Source organism: Pieris napi, chromosome 9 (assembly GCF_905475465.1).
Source record: "Pieris napi chromosome 9, ilPieNapi1.2, whole genome shotgun sequence".
Taxonomy (NCBI): domain Eukaryota; kingdom Metazoa; phylum Arthropoda; class Insecta; order Lepidoptera; family Pieridae; genus Pieris; species Pieris napi.
Window position 1 is genome coordinate 6,915,001 of NC_062242.1, and position 19,774 is coordinate 6,934,774.

At 32.2% G+C, this 19,774-nt stretch overlaps 1 protein-coding gene and 1 long non-coding RNA gene across 2 annotated transcripts in view; one reads left to right on the top strand and one right to left on the bottom strand.

Annotated features, from left to right (window-relative positions):
* Positions 1-80: 80 nt before the first annotated feature.
* The window catches only part of LOC125052261 (polypeptide N-acetylgalactosaminyltransferase 2-like), a 39,665-nt gene continuing 19,971 nt past the window's right edge, over positions 81-19,774 (bottom strand). The window contains exons 2-10 of the mRNA XM_047652981.1: positions 16,260-16,495; positions 15,220-15,318; positions 14,941-15,008; positions 13,089-13,276; positions 5,761-5,874; positions 4,496-4,674; positions 3,121-3,327; positions 2,670-2,842; positions 81-1,939 (exon numbers count right to left, since the gene is read on the bottom strand). Coding sequence (XP_047508937.1) covers positions 1,668-1,939; positions 2,670-2,842; positions 3,121-3,327; positions 4,496-4,674; positions 5,761-5,874; positions 13,089-13,276; positions 14,941-15,008; positions 15,220-15,318; positions 16,260-16,495 — 1,536 coding nt within the window. The 3' untranslated portion in view covers positions 81-1,667. The remainder of the gene's footprint in view (positions 1,940-2,669; positions 2,843-3,120; positions 3,328-4,495; positions 4,675-5,760; positions 5,875-13,088; positions 13,277-14,940; positions 15,009-15,219; positions 15,319-16,259; positions 16,496-19,774) is intronic.
* Positions 5,816-16,651, top strand: LOC125052262. Its single transcript, XR_007117428.1, has 2 exons — positions 5,816-5,928; positions 16,279-16,651. It is a non-coding gene; the product is annotated as an uncharacterized LOC125052262 (long non-coding RNA).

Below are 19,774 nucleotides of genomic sequence, written 5' to 3' on the forward strand. Positions count from 1 at the left end.
ACAAATGTATAGAGTATCAATGTGATAACCAGTAAATTGGCAACAATAGGTATGTTTTTTAAAGTAAAAATTGTATTCGGAAATAAAACAATTATATTTATTACACATTGATATTTTTATCTCGCTTCGACAAAAATGACGATTGAAATTAAAATTAACAATTTGCTTTATCTATTAAATCTATTTCCTCAAGTTATATTTCACAAATTGCTATAATCTTATATGAACTATTATTGTTACTCTAGTCATAAGATTATTGTAGTTATAGATAACGAAATAATATTCTTATATTTCAGAGGTTTACAGAAGGCATTAAATTATAAGAAAAATATATATTTTTGAAATGGCAGTGATTAAAAATTATATTATAATGAGATTTCAAATAATTAACAGGACGGTTTAGCGTAAAACTATGTGAATAAAATTTTATAAAAATAAAAACTTATCTTAAATTTAAATAACAGAAAATAAACTTATAATATCTTCGAAACGTATAAAGAAATATATGTTACAAATATCACTTTATTGCGACACACAAAGCTTATAAAACGATTTTTTATTTAATTGAGATTAAATTAAACATTCTTTAACAAACTTTGAAGTTAATTTTCAAGCAGCAGTGAATTAAGTGTAAATACACGTCTAATATAACATAGGAGGTTTAAAAATAAACTATTTTAATAAAAAATAATTGCAACAAAATTCTTATAAAGATATTTACACAAACAGCTTTTCTTAAACCTCTCTAAACCTACTCATTTTCCATTCCACAATCCCGGCACATTATTTACATTGGTAACTTATGTATTGTGAATGTGTATAATACAATGTATAAATGTACAGTGATGATCTGTGAACTTAAAACTATAGTCTTATCAATTGGAATGTCTAATTGAGATTGCTAATTATATTATTAAATCATTTCTACTATATGGTCTTTATGCGTAGGATTCGTATTTTATTGTTCTCTTCCTTATTATGTTTGTCTAATGTGTGTTATTCTGGAAATCTAAAGATGTAATCAGATGTAACAGAATGACGACTAGTAGATGTTCACAATGCCACAAACTTAATTATTTAATGTTAGAATATAATTGATTCTGTCGAAATAGGGCTGCATTAATGTAAAGTCAAACATGTCTATGGCACTAGACAATGCTAGATACTCTGAACTTTGTGATATGATTGATGAAGAAGTGCACTTCGCTAATATTAATCATAGTTTTGGTGTTAAGAGATTAATATCAATTTCTAGATACTAGTCCGACTTATAAATATGTATGAGTGATGCCATTAACGACTACTACGAATATCTTTGAAGAAGGCAGTTTATAAGTTTATATATTATACACAAAAATAACTCAGCTACGTGAAGAAAACAATAAAAGGCAAAGACTTCTAAGCGTACATACTAAATCATCAGATATACTTTAAGCATATAAACGCTTGAATCCCATGTTAAGATACTAGGGGTTATTATATAAAAATTTCCTGTTATGTATCAATTAATTAATTAAAATTTGTGTTCTCTCATCTCTTTGCCAAGCGCTAGCGTCGCCATTTCATGGATATAATTACTGTCATAAATGTAAAGTCTAGTGGAACCATGGTGAGGCTGTTAAAGATTATAATAACCCCCTTATCAGCAATAACTTTTTTTTCAACCATCAATAGTTAAAGAGTTGACTGGATTTACTTCTATCACATTTAGTTAAGTATAAGGAAGGTCTATCCGAGTCCAGACATGCGTCTAGCTTTGAATGCCTTATCATTGATCCCTTGATCTTCCAAAGCTGAGAGTCATCAGATTGGTCGCAAGGAGCGAGAACTGCTGTCACTCTATCATCAGAAAGCGATATACAGAGCGTGTGATGTCGGATTAGGCCGTTGTCGTATAACCACTCTTGGTTCCCGCCTGAGTTGTGGCAGGGGTACAGACCTGAAAATAGCGTTTAGAGAATTGAACATTAAAAAATTTGGAATCAAACAGACTTATTTCAAGTATATATTTTTTTGTAGTTATACTTCTTTGGGCGCGTTATGAAAAATTGATGAGAGTGAAATTTTACGATGCGCGCGCACCGTGACACAAAATTAACAGAATGAAGTTGCCCACGGAAGATGAACATTCGAATAATAATAGAATGTATGTTACACTCAATGTAAGAGAATAATAACAAATATTTATTTATTTAATTTTTCAAATGTAAACTGAACTTTATTGACTATAATGACTCCTTTTCCAGTCTTTGATTATTTAATTGTAATTAATTAGTTGCATGCAATCAAAAACTATTTTTAATAATGCCAAAGAAGTATAACTTCTTACGCGCGTACATAAGTACACGCACCCTTTTTTACTTTTACCACTGTTGGTAGGAAAATCAAGAGTTCAGGAAATTGAAATTTTATCATACGTTTAAGATTTATAGCTTTGACTAAAATTGAGCCTCTAATCGGTAATCTTCTAATACTTTAATAATTATAATATAAATATTAATTATTATAATTAATTATAAATATAATAAAATAAATTATTAAATATCTTATATATTTCAATAATAAGCAGGATTTTACGTTTTTAAAGCTAAGCTGGGATGTTACAAAGCGACAGTAAGCAAAGGTCAACGTCGGTCTTTTGATTTCATTTCATCTAGGCAATCACTTACCCAAGGTGCCATCAACGAGGTGACCCATAGTGTCCAGACACCTGTTCCCCTGCCGTATCGTGCGATATCCTCCAGCGAACGCGGGCACCTGGAGCTCTGGATAGACATGTTCGAGGTACCAACGGAACGGTTTGCAGTGTAACTTTTCTCTTAGAGATTTCCGTTCGGAAATGCTGGAATTATATAAGGTATTAAAAATAGTTTTGTAATAGGAAGTGGCTATGAACAGCTGTATAACCGGTCTAGGTTGATACACAAGTAGGTTGTAAGATAACAATTTATCTTAATAATTTCTTTTCTTAGGTTTTTTAATTCAATCCTTGGACTTGAACTTTTAAATAACAATATAAATGTTTAGTCTCCAAGCGTAGTAAATAAACCAGTCTTTTAGATTTTACAACTCGTCTTCAAAAAATACATAATTATAACAAGAGCTTTAAATATTACTTACTCTCCAAAATCAACTTGTTTAGCAAGTGGTTGTGAGCGATAGTATAGTTCCTTATAATCATCCATCCACACCTCAGCAGCTCTCCTGGTGTTCCTCGCAAAGACAGCTCCAGATCCCCCAGGGAATGTGTACGGATGGCGTTTCCTGAAGACATGTCCCACGCGAGAGCATGGGACTATCTCTAGGGAACCACCACATTGCCATACTCTGGAATATGATAATAAGTTTCCTAACGTGAAAACAGAAAGCTCCATATCAACAAAGTATAAAGTATATATACTATTTGTATTTTGATTACACAATTTTTTTATAAAATCCGAAGCATTACCGAAAATGCGAATCATCATCGTTCATTTATTTTAAAATGAATACAGCAAAATTATTCACAAAATAAATTCGGACAGGCGTACAAATTGTTTTGAAGAGGTAAAATGCGATTTTTGGTAGGCGCTATTGTATTTAACGCTGTATTTCATTTGTTTTCACTCCTGAAAACGGGGATAGCTTTATGTAAATTCTAATTTTCTGGTAAGTGTAAAATTAAAAAAAAACGCAATTAAGCTTGCTGAAAATGTCTCTAAGTTTAGAAAAATCAAGAAATTATTCATTTGACCCCGTTTTCGTAACAGTATTATTATGTCATTATTAATAATAACGATATGGTGAATTAAAATCGGTTACAATACAATGTCATTTTTAAAATTTTCACTACTTCAAAACAATTTTCAAACGGGGTATATTAAAAGGCTGAGTTCACTTCAAAACTTCCCCAATAAAGTCGAAGTAAACTAACTTGAACAACATAAGTTACTGCAAAACTCTGTAATTATTTTCACGATTTAATGGTTTATTTACTTTGTAAATAAGAAATGTGATTAAATGGCTGTTGCGATGTGAAAGCTGTACCTCGTGCTTAGGCAAACTCTGTTTAAAAATAAAATACACTCTGATAAGTATAGATTGCCCACCTCTCGCCCTTCGCTCGCATTTAGAGTCGAGACTGGTTCTAAGATTCAGAATCAAGACATAGACTTAAAAATATGAATCCCGCATATTACATCCAATAAGTTGTGGGCATACCACCACCACCATTACCGGTGCACCATCTCTGAACTCCTTTAAAAATAGATTGGATAGTTTCTCCAAATCTCAAAATACACGCGCATCAGCTTATAATGCTGCTAGTGTGTTTATATACATAATAATAATAATAATAATACGGAATTCTAAGCTGAACCTACCCTGTGACATCGGCCTAAGATCAGCCCGTCTCTATGCTATAACATTTGTTGGCAAGACTTTTAGTTGCTATGAATTCTTGTAAAATTATTTGCAACGTGCTAATGGCAATTACTTTAACTAGCGGATAGTTTACCTGAAAGAGATTTCAAGATTCTCTCCTCCCCAGACGTCCATCCTCATATCGTATTTGCCGAGTTTGTTGAAATATGCCCGGTCCATACTGAAAAGACCCCCAGCGATCATGGGCGTTCGGATCACTTGGGTTGGGTCACTTAAGCGGCCACTTCGTTCAGCATGCGATAGATACTCCCACTGAAATATATTAAAAAATACTGTAACAATATCATCGATAAACGACGCAGTTGCAGAAGAATCAGAATTCTGTGTTCTTTTTGATTACATTTGTTTAATGTTTGATTTCCTAAGAGGATTGTGAAGAGGACTATGATTTGTACACATACAGGAAAACCTAATCATAACGATGTTTTGCTTCATGTGATAGTAAAAAATGTTCTAAAAAATCAAATCTTAATTCCAAGCCATAAAATGGAAATTTTAATATTCATTCGCTTCAGTGAAGTTCAAGGTTATTCGGTCCATCTAATATTTCTCAAATGACATTCGATCTAGGTGAATTAATAATGACATATATTTTATCACATCGATTTTAGCGGTAAGCAAAAGCAAATCAAATCAAAGTCATTTATTAATTTAGGTAACACAATGTACAATTATAAACGTCAAAAAGAAATACATATTAAATGCTTATAATTTTACGGCAGTCATTGTTATCAAATTAGGGGCGTAGAACGGAAGAGAAGAACTGTCAATAAACTCTCCGCCACTCTTTTTAATCGCCAAGTTTTTTGTTTTAACAATGTTTGTAAGGAGTTGCAATCATTACACCATGTTCCACATGACATGTTATGTAATTAATAGTTAATTAATAATAATAAAATAAATTAAAAACGAAGCTTTGTCCTCTATCAGCAAGAGGCATGGTGAAATAGGACGCACTAACATTCTCGATGAACATATTTATTTAGCAACCAAATGTAAAATACTATTTCCCTTATAAAATGAGCAAAGAGCAATAAGTCTACTGGTTCGTTGTGCGATTCTCAACCTCGAGATCATGCGTTTGAAGGCCGGTTATGCAGTAATGGATTTTATGTGCACAATGACTACTTGCTCTCACGGCGAAGAAAAACCCCGTGAGGAAACCATGAAAAATTATCAACGAAATCGAAGGCCAAATGTCCTATACATTTTTAAGATTATAATTATTTCTCGAAATAGTATCACTTTTGGTGATATTGTTTTTGTTTTTTTTCCGGGCAATTGGACCTTCATTAAGTATACATTCCGAAAGTAGCCTATTAGATTGCACAGGCTCACCTTGAATACCAAGTTCCAATCGAAGCCGCCGCGTAAGTCCGCCGACGCACCAATGTACTGGAACGTATCCATGCTGATCACGTCTATAACTGGGCACACTACCCGCGTTGGATCCTGGAAATGTTGAAATATGGAATTATTATCATGCATTTATTGGAATTATACTTGGTATGTATTAAGCGTACATTTTCAAAGAAGTTAAAATATTTATACCGTACAAAGCATCACTAAAAAGGAGATATGTAGAATGTATTTAAGTAATAGTAATTTTATAACTAACTCTACTTTTTTGAGTAATCCTTATTCAGTGATAAGTTTTCTGATCCAGAAACCAGAAATAATAAATATGTAATTTTTGATTGACGATATAACAGGAGATTCCTTTTCTGCAGCAAAAAAGTAAGTTTGTAATAATTAGTTTTTATCCGAATATTTTATAATTGTAAACACGCAGCTCACGTACGAATTTAAAACATAAAACATAATAAGTGACGTGAAATTTCGCAGAGGTTTACCGGAAAACGTAGGAGATAGAAGTGATAAAATTAGTCATATCACAATGCATATGCTGTGCAATAATGTGGGTAGTATGCATAATTAGTATTCCTTATAAATACGAATATTAAACAGGAATTCGGATAGTGTCAAGTTATTACTATTGTTAATAACAAAAACCTTTTCATTGATAAAATGGGTGTCTATCGTTTGCGGATACCCTTTATTACCGACCTCTAGGTTTGTGGGAATTAAACAAGATATTTCAAGCAATGTTGGAATTGATTAAAATGAGATGTGTAGAGAAACTGGTCGTACTTGAGACCCTTTGACACCTGTCTCCGTTCCATACAAGTCTCACTTCCAGCTTAGACGGACAAGAAGCATATATGGGCACGGATTTAAATGCGGTTTTGTATTAGTTATATCGGAAATTGTCTTGATTTAGTATAAATAAGGTTCGTAAAGCTACAGCTAGTTCAGGTACAACTTATCATTTGAGTGTGGTAATTTGAGTGTGAGAGTTGGTTAGATTAATTAGACACCAATGTATATTGATGGAGCCATTGAGCCTATAGTAGGTGCAACATAAGCCACAATTTTTTTCTTAATAAACAAATAGGTGATCAGCCATCTGTGACTGACACACCGTCGACTTTTATGGGCAGGTTTCCTCACGATGTTTTCCTTCACCGTATGTTGAATAGGCACATAGACAGTGGTTCACGGCAGCCAACACTGATTACTGGAGCTTGTAATAAGCGCATTTTAAGTTAACTGTACGCAATTCTGTGCCTTTTTTAATGGACTGTCTTCGAATAAATGACGTGCCGATGGATATTACATCATAGCTTGACCGTGACACGTCTACCTTATAAGACAAATTAACATAACGTTACGTTTATATTAATATTTAATTTAAGATGAAATTAGTGGGCCTTGGCCAATATATCGGTTTTTAGATGAGCGCTATGTGCGGTGTGAAAGTGAAGGTCATTTCTGTACTTATTTAAAGCCTAAAAATACACAATTAACATTTATTTTGTAGCATTGTGCAAATGTATTTAGTATGTAAAATAAGCGCGGCGTAAACAGACATACATTTTTTATAACTTATATTATTAATGGTTAGACTAATTATTTTCCTCAACTCTTCACTGACTGAAACGTATGCAGTAAAAGTGATCTGAACTAAAGTTTAACCATTTGAAATTTGTCCATTTGAACAATGAAATTTAATAAAACAAAGTTAATGATTGAATTTGTTAGGTAACGTAAATTAATCTTAATATATATAAATTACGCGTCACGTTGTTTGTCCGTTATGGACTCCTAAACTACTTTACCGATTTCAATCAAATTTGCACACCGTGTGCAGTTTGATCTAACTAACAAGATAGGATAGCTTACATATATATATATGTCTACTGTACGTGTGTATGTCACTGAACTCCTCTTAAACGGCTAGACCGATGTGAATGTTTTTTTTTATGCGTTTGGGTGGAGGCTGGTTGGTTTAGATTCACAAATCAGCCGGAAAGGTGGCGCAGCCCTGCGATTCTGTAACTCACTTTTCGAACTCACACAGCGGTTTTCGCATCGGCGGTCGCTCTCAGATCAGTCGTGAAGCAGTCATTTTATGATTTGGCATTCTGAAAAGGTGGGAGCTTGTAGTTTATTGTTTATTAGAATGCCAAATCATAAAATGACTGCTTCACGACTGATCTGAGAGCGACCGCCGATGCGAAAACCGCTGTGTGGGTTCGAAAAGTGAGTTACAGAATCGCAGGGCTGCAGTCGGTACTTTCATACTTTGTTTAATATCCTAATCGCTTGAAATATCATGCAGGACAACGTCTGTCCGGTCCGCTAGTTTCTTTATAAACATACTTTCTAGTCTAAGGTAAGGTCTTAGTTTTCTTTTTCAGCTGTCAAAGATCAGTAACCACCATTTACAAGGTCAGGTTGACACTAACTGAATGAAGAGTTTTATGTCATATGTCAAGGTCTACAGTCGTATTACGCGAATGTCACGGTCCAAACCGGATCCTACTCGTTCCGTAATGACATGGTTAAATTCATTTTGATCTTTACACGCGATTCTAGCTCTTATCTCAATGCAAGAAGATTTAGTTTAACGGAGGTGTTTTGAAATTCTAAATTAATGCGTAAGGCTTCTTGAAATTAGAAGATTGGGTTACAGATGCGAGTCTAATTGTAATTTTGATTAAAGATGTCGTAAGGTTATAAGGTAATTTATGCTACTTATAAAATTGTTATGGCCTGCTGACCAAACCGTTGATTCCAATTTCACGTAGAAAATTAACTATAGCCGTGATTATCACCGATTACATGATTGTGATTAAGTTATTGTAAACAAAATTAGCTAATATTACCAAAAACTAATAATTAACAAAAATGGACGTTGAGTTCTACCAAAACAGCATACCTTTTTTGTGTGAAATGAATCGAGATCCCTCTGAAAATCAGTATGTTACCTATGTAATTGAAAAAACTCGATATAAAAACCCAGAAGCTTAGTTGAAATCGCTTTGAATCGTAAAGAAGTCAGTATTAAATACACAAAAAAGTTATATTGTAGTCATTACGATTACGTATTTTTTTGCTGTATACGGTATTTTGTTCTACCTTTTGGATGACAAAGTGTAAAAAAATATTTAAGAACCTTAACCTCTTAGTATCCGGTATTGCGATACTTGGAGTCTAATGATTAAAGTTAAGAATACCGGAATTCGCATTTGTTCTGACGTGCTTTCAAATTCCTAACATCAGATAAGTAACGAGTATTACAGGAAGTCTAGAACCTTCCAGTGAGGTCGCATGATTACGTTGGAAACAATGAGTGGACTTCGCAATACCAGGGGGTGAAGGGATACAGATGATCTAACTTGCGCAACCTGCATCTTCCGCTCACCGCGCTTGAGTAACTACTGTATGGAATAAGGCACGAGATTTAGCGGGAACTTCCTGATTTGTCTATTCAAATTAGCTTAACTGAATTTGGTAACCATCGTTCCGTTTTACATTTTATAGTAAGACAACTGAACCTTTAATTGTATATATATAAAAATGAATTGCTGTTCGTTAGTCTCGCTAAAACTCGAGAACGGCTGGACCGATTTGGCTAATTATGATCTTGAAATATTTGTGGAAGATCAGGGAAGGTTTAAATGGAGGGAAACATAAATAACAATTAAAGAAAAATACTAAAAACAACAACTGCATTTTCCAATAAAAACTGTTCTTAGTTGGGAAAATAAATGCAAAATGCGTATTAAGGGTTTCGTAATCCGATAGATCGCTGTTCGCCTGTAGCTTGAACTTGATAAAAAGTAATGCGGTATATCGTACATGAAGCAACTTACTTTCAAAGTAAATCGGTTTTGCAATATTGCAGTGGTCGAGATGGTACATCTTGGAAATTTTATACGTTCTATTTAAATGTCTCAAAGACGATTTCATATTACCGTAACAAATTTATTTCACACCAATTTTCTGTCCTTATTTAATTGTAACTTGATATTATTTACGGCTTATTTAAGAAATCGAGTTTGGTTGAACGTTATTTCAGGGTTATTTAAATTTTTTACAGCCAATCAAAACTGTTTTCCCAGGAATCACTGAGCTCTAACTGAAATAAAAGCTATAGCTATAGAAGCTATACATTCTTCTTAATTACAATATTTAACTTGAATAGTTTTTATGTATCTTTATTTGCATGAAAAGACGTAAAATAAAAATTAATTAAAAATCTAATATCGTTTGTTTCATAAACACTGATCGAGTCAGATACAATTTGATAGATTTACGAGTTTAGATTTATTACCATTGCGTATAACAAAAGAACAATCTCTTCGACTACAAAATGTTGAATTTATTTCAAATAAACTTCACAAAAGTATGTGGTAATAATATTGTAAGTATTTTATGTGGGATTTGCTTACAACATAGTAATTTAGATTTTAGAACGTAGTTTATTGTGTCTGAGCACTTTATAGTCGATTAATAAGTTTGATAAGAAAAAGTATTTAATAGAATAAATGTTTGATCTCATGTCCCATTCTGCACTATTTTTAAAGTCAAGTGTACCTTGCGTGCCTGTCAAACCGTAATATTTTTTAGCCGGGAATTTAATAGAGGACTTTTGGGTTACACGCAACGTGGCTTTTATTATCCAAGTTATAGACAGTTTTAATATTCCAGTTTATAACTTTATGAATGAATGGGGAAATAGATTAGACAATAAGTAGGACAAGACTATTGAGCCAAGAGTCAACGAGTTAAGGAACAAGAGCTGTACCTAAATAATGGCACAGGAAGGTCAAGAATTACACGTGGAAAAAGAAAGGTAGGAAGTCAAAGACTAACTGATAATGAATTATAACATAATATTAATATAGACGTCTAACGACAGAAAGGCAGACACAAGAACTGATTGTTGACAATGCAGCAAACGAGAACTAGAACAATGACTGGAAAGCACGACCAGAATATTAAGAAAAACAGGACCTGCAGATAAATTAGTAGAAATGCTGACGGCTGGTTGGCATCAGCCGTTTCATTTCGACTTTATCGTCTACTTTGATGACCGCTCGATCGAACTGAGCTCATTAAGTATGAGCCTATTGGCATAGAATAACAACAGCAGCTTACAGTAACGCCATTGCTTCGACATGTATATAGCCTTCTTTTGTTTTCATAAAAATTATTTGTGGGTCGGGGAAAGTTTATTAAGAAATTAAAATTTAAAATGTTTAGAACGACAGCTCTAGATTTTTTTTTCTAAAGCGATGATTCCCACGTCTAGAAATTGTAAAAAACCACATACCAAATGACAAATACCAATACAACGCTCTATTTTATTCGATCATTATCATTAATGAATATGGAAGCATGCGTCGAAGACGACGTGATGTGTATCGTAATGTCAAGGTCTGACTTTAGCTTAACAAATACCTGTCGCTTATGAAATATTCTTCTAGAAGCATTCGCAAATCATCACATGTTTTTAGTTCCATTAAATGGTAATCAAATAGGAGCTGTTGCATTTAACTTTATTACTGCTATTAACTAGAGACTAGTATTGGCCAAGTTGATAGAATCTTCTTAGTACAGATTTTATATTGTTCGTATCGTTTATTTACAGAATTATCATTAATTTTCCATGTTAGTCAACTGTCAAAAGTTTCTAACGCTCTTTAGGTTTGTAGAAAAAAATCAATCAGGATCAACGAGCGTATTCTACTTTTATATAAAGACTAGCTGATCCGGCAAACGTCGTTTTGCCATGTATATCGTTTATAATAAAAAATAGGGGTTGATCGTAGAGGGGTGAAAATTAGGGTTGTATGTATTTTTAATGCTGTATCATAAAAAAAATAATCTAAAAATTAAAAAAAGGGGTGGACTACTCTTAACTTTTTTTTTTGGGGATTAAAAATAGATGTTGTCCGATTCTCAGACATACCCAATATGCACAAAAAATTTCATGAGAATCGGTGAAGCCGTTTCGGAGGAGTTTAACTACAAACACCGCGACACGAGAATTTTATATATTAGATTTAAGTCGGTTTTTATATAAAACGTTAATTAAGTTGATTCACAGTTGGAGTTATAATATCAATACCACCTTTGTTTATGTTTACCGTCTCTACATTGATTATATAAGACTTTTGTCGTTATATGTCATTAAAGAGAGCCGGGCTTTATGGACTTGACCTATATACGTCACACTAATATGAGAACTACTAAGGATGACACCTGCCCCTTCTGGTCGTTAAAGTATAATAAAGTTCTCAAGTGTCTTTTCCATATGTATTGCATGGTCTTATAGCAAAATATATAGTATAAGTGAAAATACTATGGTTTTTGCGAGAATATTTTTTTATAATTTTTACTCTTCTTGGAATTATAATAGCCATGATAATTTATTTTCAACGTGTATATAATTAGTTTTATATTCACAATAGCAGTGACTTTACGTCAATATTTTGTTTATATAGTCCCAAATACATATAAAAAAATACCCTACAGAGCTCTGCTAAGGATGTTTTGTAAGGGAAACATATAAAATACTTTTACGTTAACTATTCAATATGAAATATAGTTCCCTCATAGTATTGCGGCAAACATACAATTTCGTTACTGGAGGTTATCCTTCTTTAGCTCAAATATTCAAAAATAAAATACTGGAGAAAGAAAATTGTACTTGAAGGAAACTTTATTAATTAGTTCAAATAAAAAACAGCATTCATGTAATTTTACGATGATTTATATAAAATGAATTTAAATTTAAAGTTTCTAAGCCATAAAATATGTTTGTATATTTGACTAAACAAGATGTGGATGTCTAATGATTTAAGTTTAAAGTTCGTAATTTAATGTACTAATGCCTACATTGCGTTACATCGACTACAGTATTGACCTTTGGTTGCTTAACAGTTGCCGCTAATTTATTAAATAACCACCAGTATAGTCTATTATTTATTATCCTGCATTTTCTCTTACTTATTTATCTAACAAAATAAGTATACATAACTGTCATTCCGATCACTGCTACAACTAAAAAATATGTTCTATACATAATATGTATATTAAATTATAGCAATAAAAAATCCTTTTAAGACAAGACAGAACATGCAACCTTTAGATTTTACCAAATTTAAAATTTTTGGCGTATGAATTTGACGTTATATTTGTACATAAAGATTGACATAGTATTGTAAAATTATAGAGATCTCGCTTCCACATTGCATCGTTCTAACCTGTTAATAATTACATCCTTAGTAAACTTTATTCAAAGTACTTTTTACCTCTTTAATCCTCTTAAGCAGAGGCTCCAGCCAATGAACGTTGCACTCCACATGTGAGTCCAAAAAGGTGAGTACCGGTGCGGTGGCTGCATCTGCACCACGGACCCGAGATCTCATCAGACCTTCTCTCTTTGTGTTTCTAATAACTTGCACTTTTCGTATTGCTCTCAGTGCAGCACCGTCTTCAGCTAAAGAATAAAATGGCGCAATCTTTTAAAATAACAACTTAACATTAACGCGAAGGATTTTTAAACTTTCTCATAGAATTATATCATTCAACAAAATGGAAAATATGATATTTTCCTGTCGTTAAATACTAAGAATTATAATACAAGTTATAAAGTCTTTGATAATTAATAGTTTAACTATCATTTCCAACCAGTCTAGGCAACTATTCTAATTAGGTGTTGTAACACGTAGAGTAAGATTGCGGCTTTGAATACAATTGTACAAAATACAATGTATGTGAAAATAGAATTCGTAATACTATATTTTTTTGAACGGAGAATTTCGCAATATCTATATATTACAACATTTTATGTTTTCTCACAAGATTACATACAATATGTTTGATAACTATTGTTTTGTTTAAAATAATTGGTTAAAAAGGTGGCAGAATTATATCGAAAAGGCTATAAATGATTATATCACATTTGAGTTGTTAGGGTTGCTAGCGTTTCTATACACATTGATATTACGTGTTTGCGTGTTGTTCCCACAGTAATGTAAGTGCATTATCCTATTTCACAGCTCCTTGCTGATAGATATCGCTTTTCTTATTTATTTTTTAATTACACTAATTAACTGCTTTAACATGTGCTGGTTGCATTAGATTTAAAGAGTGACGGAGAGTTTATTACAAGATCAGTTTCAGTCAGTCATTTTTACGCCTTTGATTTGATAACTGGCAGTAAATAAATTTAGAATCATACATTTTGTTTACTGATGTTGTGTACATTAAGTTACCTTTATGAATATTAAGATTTTAATATTAATTTCAAAATATTGCAGTTCATTTCAATCGTTTTCGTATGTACTTAAGCAATTATCATATTGCTACTAATTTTATATATTCCTATTTTTTTAATTCTAAAATACATATTCTAATTAAAATATGTATTCAAAACTTAAATAAAGATTATTTATAAAGAATCCAATTATTTAGTGTTACATAAACTCACTGAGAAGCTGTTAAATAATAAAAATGTAAATTTTTGCGTTAAATTGAGCGTTGGGTACATTCAAATAGTTTATGCACACAAAGTGAAACAGAATTGCTTTTTAAACACATCGTTTCAACAAATTGTGTATAATCAAGTGTTGCATAATCTGTTTATGTAGTGTGAAGTATATTTTTACAAAAGGGAAGTCCCTTTATGCATACGTGTTTACCTAATCTTTGCATTTTACGTTTTTGTCCAAACACAAAGAAGCAAATTGTTTTATTGACTTGATTATTAGACATCATTGTGCCTGCAACACACCGTCCATTATTTGGTCTTCAGGGAGCATTCAAGCGTATTTTGAGAGGGGGGGGGGGGGTCCTTTTGTGACAGTACTGTACTTGGGTACTGAAAAACGTTACGGCGAGTTACATGTGGGAAGGGTTGTCAATAATCTCCAAAAATTGCGTTACGTAATACTTGAGGGAGCATTCATTCCCTCACGAAGTTTTCCTCTATGATACGAGCAAGTGTTGATTACACAAATAAAACAATAAATTCGTTGGTTCCGTGATTCGCACAAACGCGATACTGCTCTGTACTAACTTACAATAGTTATATATAACTAGACACAGCACATATATAGGTTTAAAAAACGTCATAATCTAAATATACTTAAGTCAACTTACGGTTATCACTAAAGTCGTCGACTAGAATTATTTCCTTAATTAGATGTTCTGGGCTTCGATTTAACACACTGAAAGTAAAATAAACACAGTAATAATATAGTGTAGCAGATAATGGGTTTGAGTCTGGCGAAAATTTCATTAAGTAACATTGAATTAAATTTCTAAATCAATGATAATGTAATGGGCGACTCTATGTCTATGTGTTGACAAACGTTGCTAAATAATCGTATTGAAAAAGCAAAGAATATTTGTGTACAAGTTCTGGTAATATGTATATACCTGACAATGGTTCGTAGGAGTGTGGATCGCGCTTCATTATGAAAGGTAATGATAACGCTCGTTTCAGGCAATTCTTCGTCGTATTTTTTCAGTCGGCACCTGAAAATATGTATCATATTAGAAACAATAATACTCAATATTCTTCATAGAAACATCATATAAATTCAGTTAGTCAAAGTTTAGCCTAATATCTAGCTTTAGTTTGAAATTATCGATATTATAAAGTCCCTTTTAGAGTTTTTTAGATTCACTGATAGTTTTTCGAAATAGTTATGTGCCCTTTAAAAATAGTGTTTAAACATTAATGTATAGCTTATAGCTTAGCGTATAGCTTTACTAGTTCGTTTTTTTTATTCTTAATTACTCTCCAAATTACGTTAAAAACTCGTGAAATTACAGTTTCTCTGTTGTCATTCGCAACTCTACTACTTTTAGAACAAAAAATTCCCTTATACTGGAACAAGACCTTTACATTGTAGAGGTAACGTCCTCGCGATCGATATTAAATGCCACTTTTAGTAACCCAGTTAACTTGTAACGAACTTTTATACTGTAACCTTCTGTAACGTATTTATAAGAGATGTTTAGAATTTATGTAGTCAAATCTTTTATTATCTAATTGTTGTTTGTTTTTTTTTATCCAAGACTTATTTTGCGCTCATTCAAGTTGTTAAATTTTTTTATATTTTTTACAGATATTTTAGCTTTTACGTAGTTTTTTGGTTGAAACTTTTAAACCGGGGAACGTAAATTATATAAGTGAGAATTATTGCAACTAAAAAAGATATAGTAAATATACACTGATTAGTTATTCTACATACCAAAGTATAATGAGGTACAAACTTTTTGAATTTGTTTGGTAGGAATAGAAGTCTAATTACTTTACCGTTATCATATTTTGTACTTATGAGTGTTATTTCTATCACACTATGCCCCAATGACAGGGTTTCATTCTATTTTTAGAATTAATTCCAGCCTATGCCTCACTATTTTTTTTTAAAATAAAAATTTAGAATTTTTTATAAAATAGCACGACTTACATAGCATTTCTCGTATCAGGCACACCTCGGTTGCTAGGCAACGCATCGGAAGCCACCTGATTGAATCTGTTCCTGACGTAGGGGTCATTGTCCTTTGCGCCCCCAGCGACATAGCCTGCCTCATCGAAGTACTTTCCAGTACTGCCTGTGCCATACTCTTCGAGTGATATCGGACTGCTCTCAGGTTCTTCTGTGTCTGCGTGCTGCTTTATTAATCTAAGTGCTATGTTTTCTTCCTGTGAACAAGGGAACGGTGTTATAAAAAATCTATGTATTTTCGTCTGCACAAGGATTATAAATAGGCATAAAAAACTATGCCATTCAACTACTATCTACCAAAATATGTTAATTATTTTAATTCGTAATTAAATAAATTATGCTTTATCGAAGAATTTAATAAATTTTTACTTAATCTTATGTCATTATAAAATATCGATTCTCAAACGAAATAATTAATAAATATTAAGTTTGAAACAATGTTTCTAAAATATTATACTTGTTTATTTAAATTGTTACAGAGAGATGTTATAATAAAAAATGACGTTATAAATTACTAACTACCTACTAAGATATAAAATCCACGTCTCTTTGCAGCCAATAGAGTTTTATCAATTATTATTCTAAAGTTATCCGCTTAGGAAAGCCTTAATTGAAATACTTCGGAACTTACACAGTTAAAATTTTATACAGCCTGAGCAGCATACATATACAATATATGTTTTAACTAACAAGGAAGCTTTAAGCTCATGTTTTATGGGGCATAACTTTACATGTACGAGACTTGTTAAATATTTTAGTCGCTCAAGGCCTTCAGAACATCAGTGAATATTTATCTTATGGCCCTTTGTTAGGTAAACATTTTCCTTATTCAGAGGTAATGTCGGCGAAAAGGTGATTTTTGTAATGTTTTTACAAGCTTTGGCAAAAAATGTATTACCAGAGAATGTCGATTTTTTTTTTATTCGAGATTAAAATGCATTTTATGTCTGTGAAGATTGAAAGTCAGAGAACCGGGTCAACAATAACCACTTAGACCACTTCGGGTAGATCCAATAAAGCCATATTCTTGTAAAAAGTAAATAGCCACACCACGTAAGTGCCTCCGTCGACCTCTCAATATCCTTTTATGGCGGCCCTTAGGTAAAGAGTAATATAGCCAGCTTTTTTGCTCTCAAGGTAGAAAACAGCTACATTAATTACTACTTGCACCGACTTGGAATCGAACTCAATACCACAGGCGTCGCGCTGAGCACTGAGCTTTCTTGTGGAACTTAGGACAAACGTTTGTGTTGATTTATTTATAGTTTTATAAATAAGACCTATGCCTTATTTAGTTCTTTATTCTCAAATTTATTTCTCATGTACCAACAATATAATTTTAATAAAGAATTTCCCTTTGTACGATACAAAGGCAGACGCATATTTGCATTACAAAAATTTTAATATAAAAATAGCAACATTTAATGTTGGATACGTGATAAACGATCTTCACAAAAATGTTATAAGTGTGATTGTTAATTAATAATATGTAAGCTGACCGGACGAGGAGAAAAAGAGAACTTAAGAGGACTTCATTCAATAAATTATTTTACTTCCATACAGATTTATAATTTTTTCACGAAAAGAATTATCAGCGAATGTAAGACAAATTACAGTAAAGAATACAAAAAATATTTATTATATTTACGACCGAATTAACGGGGGTGAACTGCACACCTAGTCTTATATTTTAGTTTCAATATAATTTAATTTCGTCGGAAACCTATATACCGATATACCAACCTATATACCATAAATAACCTAATTCTGTCGGAATTTAAAATAAAAGTAATGAATGAATGTTGTTACAATTAACAAATGAAGTTCCGTTTCAGAATTTGAGTATAACAGTTTTTAATTTAATATTATTAGTATTGTTCCGGACCGGTGTGATGCCGGGGCGGGTCGCCAGTTACGCAATATGTGCCAAAGAGAGCATATCAAATCTCAACTTCCGAGCAAACTGTCAAACGAGCCGTGACTGATCCACTTATGAGCAATTACTGGGGACAAATATGATCTGTTTACGACGTATCGAAATGGATACCATTTCCTACGCGATTTTTTGCATTATGTGTAAGTACAATTTTGATCGACGAATTACCTAAGACACAATCGAACTTCACTTGATACTACATTCTTCTTTTTTATAATTGTACGTAGGATCTATCGGATTTTATGTTCTATTAAAATATGTTTATTTTTGTCAACGCCCATCAAACAGTCCTTTGTGATATGAAACATGCAGGAAGACGAATCTTTTCTTATAACATTCTTAGATCACAATATCTATTGTTATATAATACAAAAGTTTTACGTATATAAATACGTGGAAATGGCTTTAATATTTTATTACGGGTAACTGAACTCTGTAATCTATGAAATTTTATATACATTATCAATGATCATAGAGTAACACTGACACAACTGATCGAGTCGTATAAAATTATTCCTATGTATTTTTAAAACTTAAAAACAATAAAAACATTGTATAAAGAACTCCGGTGTCAGATAATGTCAAATAATATATATAAATCCATATTAATGTTAAAAAAATATATTAGGACATTGTTTAGGTCAAAATTTCAGGAATAACCTGTCATTACGCTTAAAGCAAATGACATTGTGGGGAATAGCTAGCTAAATAAATATAGAATTTTATTTAACGATTATCTGACAAAACATGCCCGTAGCGTTCCCCTGAGAAAATCTACTTATTGCGCCGCGGGCAAAACTACGATTGGGCAATTATTATTATGTGAAGCTATGGTTTCCAGACATTTAAAAGACCGTAAGAAATTTATGGTAATTCCACGCAATTACATCCTACAAGGTGCTAAAACAAGAATAACTAGTCTGTATCTAGTGTTACTTGCTTCTTGTATACAATTTTCTTTATGTTTGTAGAGAAAGTTGAGGAAGTGATCAAATGCTCTAATATTATCGTAAAGTTATTACACTTTATTAATAGTTTGTGGAAGTAATATAAATGATTTAATAAATAAACCGTGAGATTTTATGCATGATAGTAATATAGTATGTAGTTCATAGTAAAATATATTATAACGAACTATGAAAAAGACTTACTTACCTACACTACTATTCATTTTTCAATATTTCATTAAAAATATATAATAAACATATCGCTGTTTTACCCCATCTAATATATAAAATTCTCGTGTCGCGGTGTTTGTAGTTAAACTCCTTCGAAACGGTTTAACCGATTTTCATGAAATTTTGTGTGCATATTGGGCATGTCTGAGAATCGGACAACATCTATTTTTCATCCCCCTAAATGTTAAGGGTAGTCACCCCAATTTTTTTTTTTTTAATTTTTAGATAAAAAAATTTTTTATTTTTTTATTACAGCATTAAAAAATACATAACACCCCTAATTTTCATCCCTCTACGTTAATCACGACACGTTGCCAATGCTTGCGTCAAAGTGATAATTCTTATCACGAATCAAATGACTT